We start from the raw sequence: 17,305 nt of genomic DNA on the forward strand, positions 1-17,305 counted from the left end.
CCCCATACTGCTTATGATTTAAATATTAAACAGTTAATGTTGCAGTCTGGCAGCCATGCAGTTTGGCATTTAGGTGGAAGGATCACTGGCCCTAGCAGCCAGGCAGTGGTCTAATAATAGGGGGTGCTTTACATAGGTGCCCCATTGCTTCAGAACAGTTACCCGTAACTCTTTGTTTTTTATTTTATAATTTTATGAGTTTGAGCAACACTCTCCCTGTTTGTACTTCTCTCCATTGTAAAGTTGTACAGCACTGTGTAGCCTGGGATCGATATATATCCCTTATCCGGAAACCCATTATACAGAAAGCTTCTAATTACGGAAAGCCCGTTTCCCATAGACTCCATTTTAATCAATTAATACAGAATTTAAAAACGGATTTCCTTTTTCTCTGTAGTAATAAAACAGAACCTTGTAATTTCCCAAATAAGATATAATTAATCCTTATTGCATGCAAAACAATCCTATTGGGTTTAATTAATGTTTTATTGATTTTTTTAGTAGATTAAAGGTATGGAGATCCAAATGACAGAAAGACCCCTTATCCAGAATACCCTTGGTCCCGAGCATTCAGGATAACGGGTCCTATACCTGTACATACATACACATCTGAAGCTTTAAACTCCCTTTGGTGGGATGTAAATACATATTGTGTACAGCAGGGGGAGCAGTATTTCTCAGACACTGAGGTTACATTGCTGATTGTGCAGTCTCTAAAAATTTACTTGGTAATAAAAGTAAAAATAATTTACAGAAGGGTGTAGAAGCAGGGCCGGAACTAGGGGTAGGCAGAACTTACAGCCTACTTATAGTTCAAGGTCTTGTTACCCTTATATTTCACCCCAATACATGTGGGGGGGGGGGGGGGGGGGGGGGGGGGCGACGTTGCCTTGGGCACACACCTGTATAGAAGAGCTAATAATTTGAAGTAGTCAGTGGCATAACAAGAAGTTACTGGGCCCCCCCACTTTGCAAACAAAATATTTTTAAACAAGGGGGCCCCTAGCAGTTGCAGGGTCTGCTTTCTGTGTAATATCATCCCAGTTTACTCTATTATCTCTGTTCTTTTTACCTTTTCTATGTAATTTCAGGCTGACTGACCCATAACCCTCAGGAAAATTATTAGTAAAAGCATCTACACAAACCAGTATTTCTACTGATACATTCCTAAGCAAAACTGCACTTTCCCAAGAAGTTAAGGCCAGCATTGAGTGAAGGGGAGAGGAGAAGTAGAGCCGGGGATTATAATATAGTGGGGCCCGAGGGTAGTTATTTTGCTACTAATCCTGCAAGTTTCCTTCACTTGCACAGAAAATGTTACCTATAGCACTTTGGGCAGTAACCCATTGCATCATGATTAGATCGGTACATTAACCCTGTATCCAAACTGCTTTTCACTTGCAGGTGCTCATTATGGCTACAGCTCCAGGTGCAAAGGCAGTTTGCCTGTATTTACGGATGATACGGATGATCATAAAAGCACCTGAGCTCCAACTGCCACGTTATTGCTATTTCATCTAAATTGGGCACTGCTAACCAGCTGAAGCACATGTGTAAACACAAGGCCCGAGGGCTGAATACGGCCCTTCTGGCTGTTTTATCTGGCCCCTGGTGACTGTGCAGCACCAATCACCTGACTGCACTGTGACTGTGCCTGATCGTACAGTAACTTAATAAAAAATTTGGCCGGCGACTTTAGCTTTGGCCCCCTTATGTGATTGAGTTTGACACCCCTGATCGCTGGAGGGAAAGGGTTAAACTTCAATATCCAGAACAGGAAGGGGAAGACTATTTATATTGAAATGGGAACAAAGCTCATTTTTTGGGGAAGTCAAATTTCCCTGTCAAAGCTTTTAAGAGAAAACCTATTCCCTCCAAACAATGTAGGTCTCTATAAAAATATATTGCGTAAATCAGCCCCCTTCATCTAAATAAACCATTTTCATAGGAATACACAGTTATAGTTGCATATTTAACTAAATTATTCAGAGTGCACACAAAAAACCAAGGGCACATGAAGCAATTAAAAGGAAAAATTTCTGTTTCTTATTTCCAGTCAGCTGATGGCGGCTCAAGGGAAAGGATGTGAAAGGGCAATATTTACATTATATATATATATATATTCCAGTTTGGTAAGATTCTTTAACAGGCCACAATATGGTTTAAACTATCCAAGTATTCTTTCTGGGGGTATTTTCCTTTAAGCACTGGTAAACACCATTTAGTAAAACCAATTCTACATTATTAATGAGTCAAACTGATGATGATGATGATAATGATATTATCTTAACCCAGGGTTTCCGGTTTGTCAATAAAATATTGTAGTGCATAAAAGTACTGCTATGCTTTATGACTGCCTTGTGTTCAATCAGCCAATGAATGCAGGGGGAAATCTGTTGATGACTTACACCATTGTGCTGATTGCAGCTGGTCATAAAAAGTCAGTGTGTGAATGTAAAAATATAGATTCTACCTTGACTGTAGTAATTAGCTGTAATTCCATTACTGGGGGGGGGGCGCATTCTAACCAGAACAGTGCCATGGATCTAAGGTCAGCTACAGACCATACCTACTGATTGAAGCATCTCCCATATGGGTAGCAGGCTACTGCGCTACTCCCACTTACCTTCCGGTCCCTTCTCGAGTGGCTCTTCTCCACCAAACCTAGTAAGCAGTATGTTTCAGATGCACAACATCATGGAAAAAAAAAAAAAAAAAAAAAAAAAAAGTCAGGCCTTGCCAGGGGACCCCAGAAAATGAAAGATTTGTATGGGGGTGGGAGAAGTAAATAGAGAGCCAGAGGACTCTTGGCACTCAGAAAAGTAGAATTTGACTTTAACTGCAAGAGCTTTACAACATACTATATCAGGTTTTCTAAATGTAATTTTTCCCTGTACAGTCAAAAAAGAAAAAAGGGTGTTCTCATTGGAATGTACCAACTATGTATGTACAGAATAGTAGTTTAGGCACAGTTTGGCATGTTTTAGGTTTATGGGATTGCTGTAAGGGGGGAAATGTATTTGGCAAACCTACTCCTATCATACAACGCAGACGATATATACTTTCAAATAACGGATCACAGACTAAATAAACACAAGTATAAGTGCATTTAGTGAAATATATTAGAAAATATACATTTTGGAATAAGCTATTAACAATGAAAACCCCATACAAAGCGTTTTCATCTTTAACACGTATAAAAAAAAAAAAAAATATATATATAAACTAGTCAGAATACTGTGCTAGTGCTGTACATAGTCATTTAGGTTTCCATTTACAAATAAATTAGAGTTTAATATCTTTTCTTAATATGCAAGTTTCCCTGAAACTCCCATTATGTCATTTGTTCTCAGCTCAGAGCCAGTCAAGTGTTCTACCAACAAGTTCAAAGAACTTTTTATTGGGCTCATAAAAATAGTCCCGCAATTTGCCCAGTAGGAAAGTGCTTATTTGAGGGTGGGCTCTGCCTTTGGACTCATGCAAACACCGATCTCTCCCACCGTCTCTCAAACAGTAGAAGCCCTTCGTCTTATTAAAGTAAAAGTTTGAGGCATTAATTTGTGGGGAGAGGTTTAGGAACTGCTCCACCTTCTGCATTTCAGGAAAGGGATCCCTGATCAGGCTATCCCCGTCCACAATATGAATATTCTCAAGAGGGAAATATTTTAGCCAGTGTTCCATGTAATGCTCATACAAACTTCTGTTTATGGCTTTGTAGTCCGTGTTAAGCTCATTGTTCTTGAGAAGTAGTTCCTCCACTGGTGGATAGGTTTTGTTCTTCTGTTTATGGTTATAGAAGACTTGAGTGTAGTCGGATAATACTCTCTCAATAGGATCCCTTAATATAAGCAGGAGTTTAATAGTACTGTTCATTCTGTGGATTCTCTCTGGAACCTCCAGAGATGTAAAATAGGCTGGTGTTTTCTCCACGGTGAGCTGATGAGGGTAGGAGAAGGGCATTTGGCTAAGATACCACTTCAGACCTTGCTGGTATTGTTTTTCCCAGTCAAAGAAGTGAATTTCATTTTCAGCTGCAGCAATATCAGAATGGAGGCTTAGCATTTCAAGCAGGGCTCTTGTACCCCCCTTACGGACACCGATAATGATAGTGTGGGGTAAGTACTGCCTAGTAGCATTGAGATGGACAACATCACGTCCAGTGCCTTCAACCGTTGCCTTCTTACTCTGTTCTTCATTAAATGGATTAAAGGAGGTATAGGTCTTTGTATTTATGGTCGGTCTGGAAGGCACCAGTTGAGGTTGTATGAAGAGTAAACAAATTCCTATAAGGAATGAAGCCATAGTAAATGTCCTGAACTTGAAATCAGTCAAAATGGTGACCCTCCATATGTCACTGTTGGTAAACAGAGGGGTCTTCTGCCTCCTTATGAATATAATGTTTGCAAATTTGATTCACTAAAGAGAAAAAAAACAAAAAAAACCCATTAATATACAAATAAGCTTCCACAGACCCCAGTTATGATACACAATCCTTGCTAACCAATCTAAAGTTTGATTTCATTATTCTTACTGGACAACAGTAAAACAGACAGCGACATTGGATAAGGATAATTCTAAGGCAAAACCAATTGAACCAGATCTTTCAATAGAATGTGTCAAGTATTCCTTTGTATCCCTTGCCCTTGTTAAAGTATTAAGTTATCATTTTGCCCCAGAACTAATAATATCAAAAGCAAAACCCATGCTGGCACCTCCCCACTTAGCGATTACGAAGTAATTAAAGGAACAGTAACACCAAAAATTGAAAGTGTTTTAAAGTAATTAAAATATAATGTACAGTTGCCCTGCACTGGTAAAACTGGTAAGTTTGCAACAGAAACGCTACTATAGTTTATATAAATGAGCTGCTGTGTCAACACGGGGGCAGCCATTGAAGCTGGGAAAAAGGAGAAAAGGCACAGGCACAAAGCAGATAACAGATAAGCTTTGTAGAATATAATGGGGTTTTATCTGTTATCTGCTAAGTAACCTGTGCCTTTTCCCCTGTAAATGGCTGCCCCCGTGGCTACACAGCAGCTTTATTATATAAACTATAGTAGTCTTTCTAAGGAAAACACACCAGTTGTACCAGTACAGGTCAGTATTACATTATATAGTAATTACTTTTATACACTTTCATTTTTTGGTGTTACTGTCCCTTTAAGAAAACTTTAGTACTTTAGAATTCAGTACTAAATTCTGCTTTCTCAATAAGCACTAAGTTAGAAGGTGCCAGTATGGGTTTTTCTTTTGACTTTGTTTGCAACTTACCTGGAATATCGCTAGTGTTGAACTGCAAATCACTTTATATGTGGGTGGTGCACTCAAACTTCATCTCTATCTGCACCATTCAATTTGAAGTCTAGTAACATGGACATTGTTTGTACTGGTCAAGTAACCCACATCAACCCCAGCAGCTTGAGTTAAAGTCAATCAACGTATAGTTACTGTGGGTATGATACTCTCCTATAGAGACCAACTGTGAGAGGATCACGTCGAAGTGCTGATACAATCCTTGTTTATCTGGATTTTTTTTTTTAAGCTACCAACTTGGTCTGGAGGGGCCGAGTCAGCAGCTCTAACTGGCCCGTGTATGGCCAGCTTTACTAGAAGAGACCACATACTTCTGCTATATATAGTATTGCCTTAAGGAAATAAAACAAGCTAAATGCAGAGAGGCAGTAGTACTGGTGCCTGCACTATACTGCCCTTAAATTGCATACTATAAATGCTGAATTTGAATTGACTTACCCACATGCATTTTGTTTAAATGCGTATTAAGTGCTAGGCTATTTCAGATAGTGGAGGGCGGACTTAAATATAATCTTTGGCTGCTTGCCTAGCACAAACGGCTACTGTTCATTGAATCCTCCATCTTTTGATTGCTGCTCTGAGCTAATTCTACTTTTAATAGCTTTTTCTGATCCCTGAAACGGGGCAGTTGCCAATTAAATTGGGATTTCAAAAATCTGCATAGGCAATTATACCAATACTCACTCATTTAAGGAAATAGATGTCCCCTTGAAAATATGGAAGAATGGATTATGCGGCAGCTTTTCGGATTAGAAAAGTCAACATTCAGCCTATCTTGTAAAACTCTTTCTGCTCACATTATTGTGTGCTTTTCCCCCCCCCCTTCACCCCAGAGCATTCTATACAATGACGGAAGCTGCAGAAAAGAAAAAGACATCTACTACCTGGGCCAAATCCAGATGTAATAGAACTACTAATACCTCAAAATTTTTTTTACTAAAGTCCCTGGGCGTTTTGTTCTGGTTTCCAAGTGCCCAAAATCTGAACATGTGCTATTGCCCATAGACTGTACATATACCTGCTATAATATATCCCCCATACAGCAGCCCTATGTAACTAAAATGTAGCACGGATTCTTGCAAGGAATATACAGACTGTTTCATATCTTGTATTGACTACAGTTATAACATGATGATGCCCTGGGGGCACATTTCCCCTGCAGCCGGTTGATCCTGCAGCATAAATGCTTCTTGCAGAGGGACTAGAAGAGAAGATACCAACAGTCGCTTCCACAATCCTTTCCAAGTGCTCCTATTTGCCCTGCCCTAGTTCTTTAGCAAGTCCCTGTTAACATTACTAACATATATAATTTCTAAGAAAGCTTCTGTACTAGACTTTATAAAGGCTTTAAAACTTTGGTCCAATCTTCTGCTGGCAGAAGGGGAAGGGCAGTATATAAAATGGTCCACCTAGAATTCACTTTATTTACGGAACATAAAGCGAGTGCTGTCAGTCCGACTACCTCTAAATAATAACACGTCAGCCACAGATTTCCCTGGCACGAGTTGGAAGCACAAACACAAATCAGCTTCAGTAGACGTTACCTAGAGTTTCCAGATACTAAATCCAACCAGTGTACTCGCTCCCACAAAGGTGACCTTGTTAGCAGGAGCTGGAGTTACATCTACAAACAAAAAGGCCTGGTTTCTCATTTAGACAGACCGTGCTGCCAACCCTTCTGGCAACAATTAAAAGTGAAAAACAAAAATTACGAGATACAGTTTGCCAACGGCATACGTTTACGGGGGTTAAGAGGATAAACAGGAAGGGGCGTAGCACAGAATGTGCTTACAGGCTACTACTGAATGAATCAAATTAGTTTGCACCAACAAATTATTTTTGCAGAATTATAACAGAAAACCAAATAAGCAATAGTAAGAAGTAGATCAGGGGTGACATCTCGTAGGATCTTCACTGGTTAAGAGATGGTGGGAGTCCATCTATCTATGGGTTCAGGCAAATGCCAGAGGGGCTGCTGTAAGACGCCACAGTCACTATTTATTGGGCTGCTGGGGGGCTGTTTGGGCCTCTGTGTAACTAAAATGCAAGGGCCTATTTTGAATCCCAGTCCAGACCTGGTGGGATTTGTGCCATACCATAGTCCAACAATAGTCAAAGGATAGAATTAGGGAAACTTGGAAGCAGCTGGAATACATTTCATGTATTCATCTGAGGTCCCTAAGAGATTAGTCAGATCAGTTTTAGCAGACCCAGTCACTTAACAATTCTATAAAACTAACAGCATTGACGTGTCTGTTAAGAAAAAGGTCTTGTGTGTGTGTGTGTGTGTTGGAGCTGTCCCTGCGGTTATACCTGTAGTGTTCATCAAAATGGCTCTCAGCTGCCCCCTACATCTCACCAAACTGTGCCATTGGGCTAATAAGTAACACAGCCCCGCTGGCTTCCTGTAAGGGGATTATGACTCTTCTCCCTGTGGGAGGCCACAAGGAAAGTTGTGTCATTCTAAGAAACTTTCCAATAATCATTAATAAGGAATCTTTTTTTTTTTTTTTTAGAGTTAAAGGGGTAGTTCACCTTTAAGTTAGCCTTTCTATAATATATAAAAAAGTTAATTCTAAGTAATTTTTCAATTAGTCTTCATTTTTTGTTTTTCATAGTGTTTGAATTATATTATTTTCCTGCTTCTTCTAACACTTTGCAGCTTTCAAATGGGGATCACTGACCCCTGAGCCAAAAAACTATTGTTCTCTGAAGCTACAGTTAAATGGTTATAGCTACTTTTTATTACTTATTTTTCTGTTCAGGGCTTCTCCTATTCATGTATCAGTCTTTCATTCGCACCACACCCTGGTTGCTAAGGTAATCTGGATACTAGCAACCAAACAGCTACTGAAAACTCAAGCTGGAGAGCTGCCGAACAAAAACTGAAATAATGAAAAACATACAAGAAAAAATGAAGACCAATTGCAAATTGTCTCTCTAGACCAGTGTTCCCCAACAAGTGGCTTGTGAGCAACATGTTGCTCCCCAACCCTTTGGATGTTGCTCCCAGTGACCCCAGAGCAAGTGCTCATTTTTGAATTCCTGGCTTGGAGGCAAGTTTTGGTTGCATAAAAACCAAGTATAATGCCAAACAGAGCCTTCTGTAGGCTGCCAGTCCACATTGGGGCTATAAAGTAGCCAATGACAGGTCTTTATTGGCACCCCCAGGAACCTTTTTCATGCTTGTGTTGCTCCCCAACACTTTTTTCATTTGAATGTGGCTCACGTGTATAAAAGGTTGGGGATCCCTGCTCTAGACCATACTAAAAGTTAACTCAAAAGCTGGACAACCCCTTAAATGAAGTTTGGTACACGCCTTTTTTATTCTGTTCTCTAACAAAAAGGAATACGCCATAATTTGAAATACAGGAGCCAGAAAGAAACAAAGCTATTAATTTGACCATTTCATGCATTTACATAATTACTGGCCCAGCTCTATCAATGGCACAGCGACATAAGGAAGGGCAGAGAATATGCACGTTACTCTGCAGATGACAGCCCCATTCTTCCCCGTTTCCCAGCCTCACAGAATGTACTTATTCCATGGCCTGACAATGGACAGGCAACTACGATGCCATTCAGCTTCCAGCCCTTTTGTTACGGCTTCTTTTGTCTTTAGGATCCTTTTGCACAGAGGCAATCAATGCTGCCGAAATGCTGGCTGCACTATATTAGATTATGTCAAACTGGTGAAAAGAAACAAAAACAGAAGCGGACTGGATCTAAATAACAGGCTAAAGCCATGAGCAATGGTTTCTAATATCTGCATAAACTGTCCCTGGGATGCCATAGACTGGGCAAGAAAAGAGCTTTATATGTATTGGATACAAAAGTTTATGTCTGTCATCTAAATACTGCCTGAGACACAGCCAAAAACATAAATGTTACCAGCTACTCAGAGGAGCAACAGGTACTTAAAGGGCAACTATTACTTTTGTATTTGAGACAAAGTTCTTTTTCAAAGCCATCATATTCTCATTATTGGATTTAATCTTCTTGTTTAAAAGGGGCGTTATTTGCCTCAGCAGGAGCCAAGTTGTATTTAAACATTCACTGGCATTTCCTGCCATTAAAGCATTAAAGAAGTAATCAAACTTAGTACTGTAGTTTTTCAAGAAATTGTATATATATTTTTTTTCAATTTTTTTTTTGGAGTTGCTTGCAGGGTTGGTGTGTAAATTGTACCTGAATTCTACATCTTAAAAGGATAACTATACCCCCAGAATGAATACTTAACCAACAGATAGGTCACTTAACATAATATAAACTATTAAAGAATCTCACCAAACTGGAATATATATATATATATATATATATCAGTAAATATTGCCCTTTTACACCCTTTCCCTTGAGCCGCCATTTAGTGATGGGCTGTGTGCTCCCTCAGAGATCAGCTGACAGGAAATAATGCAGCTCTAACTGTAACAGGAAGTAGTGTGGGAGCAAAGGGCAGAACGCTGTCCGTTCATTGGCTGATGGGGCCTAGCATGTATGTGTGCCTTGGCTTGTTTGTGTGCACTGTGAATCCTATTATCCCAGGGGGCGGCCCTTAATTTTTAAAATGGCAATTTTCTATTTAGAATTTCCCAATAGGACAAACTATTAAAAAAAAAAATATATATATTTTTTTTTATGGAAATGGTTTATTTAGATGAAGCAGGGTTTTACATATGAGCTTGTTTATGTAATATCCTTTAATTGCCCTAGCGAGCAGACTATATTTAGATGTCAGAATGAAATTGATCAGTTGTGCTAACCTGGAATGACTGCTCCAGAGGCCTAAAAATACTACAGAAAAGTTACTGTTTCGTGGTCGCCGGGGGTCACGACTTGGGGGAAAAAAAGCCTGAAAGAGTGCTTAGAACAGGGCTCTTTAAACATTCTAAAGGTGAATTTAAAGGTAAAGACTGGGTAAGTGTAAGTCATCTCTTGAGGGTTAAGTTCTTCTCCGCAAATGATCTGTTCAAAAGAAATTTCAGAAACAGAAGAAAGTCTGATTTGGGTAATGTCTGATGCTTCTGCATTTCCATGGATTTTCTTTTTAAAATTCATGCTCCACCTAGGTGCAGGACACAGAAACTATGTATATTTTTGTTGATATAGTACTACTAAATGTACGTAGTAATGCTGCACAGCAGTATAATAATCATTACAAAACGTACAGTTGCATTAAAGATTCCACAGAACTAAGTGACAAAGAAAAGAGAATGGAGGTCCCTGCCCCCGTACAGCTTACAGTCTGAATGAACATAAGCAAAGCCATAAACTGTAAGATTAATTCAAACTGTTCCAACCCATTTGATCCTCCTCACATTTATACTTTCTTATGAGAAATTAAGTACAAGAATTGACTTAACAGTTTCAAATAATGCACTCTGCACATAAACCCTTTGTGTAAAAAGCTCTGTTATACCTAATTAATATACACCAAAGCTGTGTTGGAACGTATAACAAAATTAAGTTTAATAGTACAGCGGTTTGTTTCTTAGGTAATTTTACTAACTGCAACGGTTCTACGTAGTTGACACAATGCAAGTCTTTTGGCGGCTTCACAAATCAGTACAACCCCCCCTGGTGATTGCGGCAGGAAAAATAGTTATAATATCTGCCCTCTAGATTATTTCTGCTATTGCGATTAAGTCTGAATGAAGTTCTGGTATGGCTGATTTGAAGTCTAAATAGATTGAAGAAGTCTGTGACACTATCATATTTGTGCATCTCAAATGATTGATATTAGTACTGTGGATTCACACAGCCAAGCTTCTTGCCTAGGATGGAAGAGTATCATTAGTTACTGCTTGCCAGAATATACTTTGCATATAAAATTGTTCATTCTCATAATTGCCATGGCTATGATAATTAGAGAAAACTATTTACTCCAATGTTACTATTAGAAGAGCCGATTTCCAGTATAACTGGCTATGGAAACTTATTTTAGTGACATTGATAGAAGCATAAAGGGCAGAGAAGTAACCCAAAGGAACCAATCATCAATTAGCCCTTAAGATGCTGTAAGAATAGATTAAATATAAAATCCAATTGGTTAGTACACTTTCTCCCTTTACCCCGTTAGGTGATCTGATTTGGTGCACTGCTGCCGTGAAATAAGCCCATTCACCCCATTTGCTGGATAGTAACTGCTTTTAATTAGAAGTGAAGGGTATGGCCTCTGAACATTTTCTAGGTTTCTCAAAATTAACACATCCCAGAGAATAAGCATACTAATGCGAATGGAACTTCACGTATATATATTTATAGCCTTGGCAAAAAGGCATTGCCGTTCAGCCGGTGGAACAGATGCGCCTCTTGTAAACAAAACCTACTTGCAAAGGTTTCTAAATGCTGCATTCATCACAATCATCAACACTTTAATTAACACCTCTCATGATAAGCAGGCATTTGGGAGGATGCACATATGGGCATGCCGCGGGTGCAAAGGGGCTACTATGAACCACATCATTGCTACTGACGTTGATAGAGGTTTGCCCACCTTGTACTTCATTTGTAGTACAAATGAATGACAAAGTAAAGGGGAAAAAAATAACACTTCTACGCTTGCTAACAATAAACAAGGGCAAGCAAAGGCAAGGAAAATATATAATATTATATATATCCTAGCTGCTCAGTACTTTGCTATAAGGTTGCTCTGCCTCTTTAAATATAGAACTAAAGGGGAATACATATAGCGATACAGATTTGTGGTATATCACTATACAAGTTGAGATAAAACCTAAGCAACAATCCCTGTTTTGGGAAGGTAACACAGTAACATACGTCCATCACATTCATCCATAATGCCTATATATAACCTGCCTAACTGCTAGATCAGTGTTCCCCAACCAGTGGCTTGTGAGCAACATGTTGCTCCCCAACCCATTGGATGTTGCTCCCAGTGGCCTCAAAGCAGGGGCTTATTTTTGAATTTCTGGTAAGGAGACAAGTTTTTGTTGCATAAAAACCAAGTATAATGCCAAACAGAGCCTTCTGTAGGCTGGCAGTCCACATAGGGGCTACCAAATAGCCAATCACCGCTCTTATTTGGTACCCCAGGAACTGTTTCCATGCTTGTGTTGCTCCCCAACACTTTTTCCATTTGAATGTGGCTCATGGGTATAAAAGGTTGGGGATCCGTCTGCTAGATGATCCAGAGGAAGGCAAAAAATCCCATCTGAAGCCTCTAATTCGCTGCAGGGGTGGGGGGAAATCCTTCCTGACTACAAGATGGCAACTGGAACAGTCCCTGGATCAACTTTTACTATGAGAATCCATAACCCTGTAAGAGCTATCTCCGATAACCCTGTATTTCCTCACTTGCTAAAAGCCATCCAAGCCCTTCTTGAAGCTATATAATGTATCAGCCAGTACGACTGATTCGGGGAGGGAATCCCACAACTATCACAGTAAAAAATTGGAACCTCCTTTCTTCTAATCTGAGTGGGTGCCCTTGTGTCAGTTGGAAGGACCTACTCAAAAAATTCCAGAAGCTTTTATCCCCACAATACAGTTCAGCGAGAAAATCCATCTTATTTATTTCCATATTATATAGAGTTTTCATAAAGTAAATCTTGCTTTTTCTTATTAAATTAAGTCCTAAGGTCTTCACACCCTTTAATATGAGTGCAGATTTATTTCTTGTCTATGGCAATGCCTGCCTCAGCGAAACACTCACCCTACAATAGGTTCTTATGCATCCCGAGGGGGGTCCCAGCTTACAGGTGGAACATGCACAGAAGGAGGAGAAACTAAAGCAGATTCACGTGCTTGTGTTCCAATCTGCTTTACAAGACACGGGTAATAATTAAAGTTAAGGGCGGGATAACAAGGGATGGAACTGGTTACATAAAATTACAAGTGTCTACAAATAAAGCCAAAGTGGGACAAGGACACACTGTCATCTTGCCTCTATCTATAGCAGTAACTGGGAACCGGTTTGGCACAGCAACAATTTGTGACCTACAGACGATTACATTTGATATTAGCAACGTCCAGAAAAAAAAAAATGCTTTATATGTGTATTATATATATATATATATATATACATATATACATACACATACATACATACATACATACATACACACACACACACACACACACAAACATATCCATGGCTGCTCTGACCTGAACATATGGTAACAGTAGGATCCCCAAGAGGGGACTGGCTAATACAAGGCATTCTAGGTCGCTAAGCCTATCCATTTAGCCCTATTGGCTTGCAAAGGGACACTATGAATGTATGATGTGATGCCCTTACGTGGCCAAAATTACACTGATCGGGTCTGGAATTTTTTTTTTGTCTAAATGAATGACCACAGACATAGAAGATTAGCACATTTACTCTAAAGTTTCGAAACTGGCCGACTATGTCCCTATGTATGCGTTATGCAGAAGAAACCTGCACCCAAAGTTTATGTTTTTTTTGTAACTCGGCAAGACCCTTAGATGAAGTCACAAATCTAGTGTCCTAATCTAAGAAACAGACATCAGCTGGGGGCAGCAGGTTTCCCTATGGAAGTGGTGATATGCAAGACACATTTTGACCCCCTGTTTTCCACCGGAGCACAGCCATGGCCATAGGTCTTAACTATTTAACTGCTACCAACCAATCAGCACAAAGGACACATGAAAGGACAGTTTGATCAAACAAGTGGATCTAAATGCCCCTCTTACCCGAGGATCAGCCAGTGTCCCTTCTAAACCTACAACAAACTGCCCCGATTAAAAAGTAAAAATTAAGATTCTAAACAGCTTTCCAATATACTTACTAAAAATGATCTGTATATCTATTGCTATTGAAAGCAGGCTGTTTTCTATGCACTGCTGGTTCTGACTTCTAAAACAAACAGGTTGCACAAACCTGCAGATTAACATGTCAGGAGGAGAAGGGGCTCTTGCACTGTATGAAGAACCAAAAAAAATAAAAAGGGTGAAGTCAGCCATGGATCCATACCCCTCTCACACTTCATTGAAAGTGGTAACACAGCATCTACAGATTTGTCACGGCTGTCAAAGTTCCTAAGCCTTCCATAGTCTCAACCCCAGTTACCCATCGCTCTGCTACATCCCAGTCACTAGGGTCACTATAGTGCATATTATACTGATCAAAGGCTCAAAGTGTCTTTTTGCAAAGTTTTGCAGTATGACATCTCACGCGCTCTCTCCCCCCCCTTCCCAATGGGGACTGCAGAAAAAAACAAGTGATGGAATGCTGTCAACTGCGTAATGGTACATACCATTCAACCCTCCTGCTTAGAAACTGGGTTTAGAACTAGAAATTCCTTACAAAATTGCATTTAACCCCTAATCTGCAGTCAGTGATTTAGAGAAGCTGAATAAAGGCTAATTCTAATAAATTCCAAGCAATAAATAAAAGCATAGCAGCACAATTGCCCCCGAGGGCTTCGCTAGTCATCACTTACAAAGAATGAAATGGGGTACTTGTTCCACTGCAAAATGTAAGAATCAATTAAGCCTTTGGTTACAATGATGCAGTCACTGCCGGAGAGCAAAGGTCAATGCACATTGGTAGATCTAAAGAGGCCCACAGGTCCCTGGGGGGTAAGCACTTATCCTGATAAGGTATTTGGCAGTTATCCATTAACGACACCAACCTGTACTTGGTACTGGACCCCAGGAACTAGAAGATGTGGAATAAGTCCCCACTATGTATATCAGACTTTCAGCTCAGTAGCTAGGGTTAAAAACCCAAAGTCCCCACTATGTATATCAGACTTTCAGCTCAGTAGCTAGGGTTAAAAACCCAAAGTACCCACTATGTAGATCAGACTTTCAGCTCAGTAGCTTGGGTTAAAAACCCAAAGTCCCCACTATGTAGATCAGACTTTCAGCTCAGTAGCTTGGGTTAAACACCCAAATTTCCCAGTGTGCTGTCTGAATAGACCGCTAACCCCACGGTCACGGATGCTTTGACTCTGAATAAAAGCTGCAAGCTCAAAGCCTGGTATAAGCAGTCTTAAACTGCTAATATCTCAGAAAGCGCTTAAAATAGAATATTAAATTGCAAAAGTGCTTAGCATTTGGGTTTTCATTGGTTTTAGATCCCCTTTCAACTACAACTCCCAGCATCCTGTGCAATAGTTGTGCATCATTCACATAGAAAGCGAGTATCCCTTGGCCAAAGCAATGCAATGAGCATCTCCCAGCCTGCCAAGCAATGCCCATCACTGGAGTGTATAAGGTGAGTAACACTAATAACACTTACACACATGCTGCCCATGCAGGATACATTTTGCAGATCTGTATTTATTTGGGAGGGGAAAGCCAATAACTTTATGTTCGGTATATAAACACACAGACTGGGGGTCTGCTAAGCCCACCTAAACCTTAACCCTTGCCCTCCCACATCGGGCAGGGGAGCAAACTCTAAGCAGGCTGCTGAATGTTAGCTTGCCCATCTGGGGAGTTTAGTTGCCCAGTTGCCCCATGACTGACAGCTCCTTTTCCCCCATGTAGTTCTGCAGTAGCTGCATTTTATAAAGGAGCTACTTACCGGTACCTGGGGGGACAGTAGTAACCCTGCCCCTAGTTCTCTATCACTCTCAGTATAAAACAGAGTTACGCCAATGCCGTACTTACCTGTACAGGGAGGTTGGATCTCGGAGACATCATAGGTGCCCCATGGTGAAAGGGAAAGTATCCGAATCAAACCCAGTGCAAATCCGGTTCCAACAAGCAGAAGTGAGGGAGACTGGGACTAGCCGGCCGGCAGGCAGGGGACCAACACACTACAACCCCTTTCACACTCCAATGCCCAGTTACTCTCCCGGCAATCCCGCCTTTAAGTAGTACTTGCATTGCGTCACCGACAGGCCCCGCCCACTTTTCTCAAGCTGTCTTCTGCTGGGTCCTAATGCTATCTTCTTCACAGCGGTGCCAGTTACGGTAACCAGACGATGGGCCCTCAGGCTGTCCCACTAACACACCCCACACGGTCACCTAAATACTACGAGGTTTAGTTCAGCAATAGCTCCGGAGCCACAGGTTAGACTCCTCAGTCAGAAGTCCGACACCAGTATTATTTGTACCTTTATACACCTGTCTCTGAACCTTGGGTCCCCGGATGTTCCGCTGACTACACCTTAATGCTGAGAGTATGTCTTAACTGTTTACTATAAGTGAGAGGATGCTGGGAGTTGTAGTCCAAGTACAATTTGAGCACCGCAGTAGCGCTCCTTGGCGATTTCCTGTGTTCTTATATGGTACAATAGAAGGTATATTTAATACAACTCATGTAACCACTGAGTCACATCTGTTAGCGCTACAGTATTGTACTGTGTGTGTAAATATTACTCCAATCTGTATTTTCTCATTATTAGTACATTATATCAGCCCCACCCTCACGATACAGGAGAGAGATATAAATGTTTATATACAGGTATGGGACCTGTTATCCAGAATGCTCAGGACCTGGGATTTTCCGGATAAAGGGATCTTTCTCTCCATAACTTGTCTACTAAAAATCATTTAAACATTAAATAAACCCAATAGGGCTGTTCTGCCCCCAATAAGGGGTAATTATATCTTAGTTGGGATCAAGTACAGGTACTGTTTTATTATTACAGAGAAAAGGGAATCATTTAACCATTAAATAAACCCAATAGGGCTGTTCTGCCCCCAATAAGGGGTAATTATATCTCAGTTGGGATCAAGTACAGGTACTGTTTTATTATTACATAGAAAAGGGAATCATTTAACCATTAAATAAACCCAATAGGGCTGTTCTGCCCCCAATAAGGGGTAATTATATCTTAGTTGGGATCAAGTACAAAGTATTGTTTTATTATTACAGAGAAAAGGGAATCCTTTAAATACAGTATGAAATAAACCCAATAGGACTGTTCTGCCCCCAATAAGGGGTAATTATATCTTAGTTGAGATCAAGTACAGGTACTGTTTTATTATTACAGAGAAAAGGGAATCATTTAACCATGAAATAAACCCAATAAGGCTGTTCTGCCCCCAATAAGGG

The 17,305-nt window shown here is 40.2% G+C and overlaps 1 protein-coding gene across 1 annotated transcript; it reads right to left on the reverse strand.

The window, feature by feature from the left end:
- Positions 1–3,092: 3,092 nt before the first annotated feature.
- hs3st1 (heparan sulfate-glucosamine 3-sulfotransferase 1) lies at positions 3,093–15,999 on the reverse strand. Its single transcript, NM_001011451.2, has 2 exons — positions 15,913–15,999; positions 3,093–4,416 (listed from the first exon to the last, which is right to left on the reverse strand). Exon 2 carries the CDS (start codon positions 4,300–4,302, stop codon positions 3,355–3,357), a length of 948 nt encoding a protein of 315 aa, NP_001011451.1. The 5' UTR covers positions 4,303–4,416; positions 15,913–15,999; the 3' UTR covers positions 3,093–3,354.
- Positions 16,000–17,305: the final 1,306 nt, after the last annotated feature.

This window comes from Xenopus tropicalis, chromosome 1 (genome assembly GCF_000004195.4).
Source record: "Xenopus tropicalis strain Nigerian chromosome 1, UCB_Xtro_10.0, whole genome shotgun sequence".
NCBI classification, from domain to species: Eukaryota; Metazoa; Chordata; class Amphibia; order Anura; family Pipidae; genus Xenopus; species Xenopus tropicalis.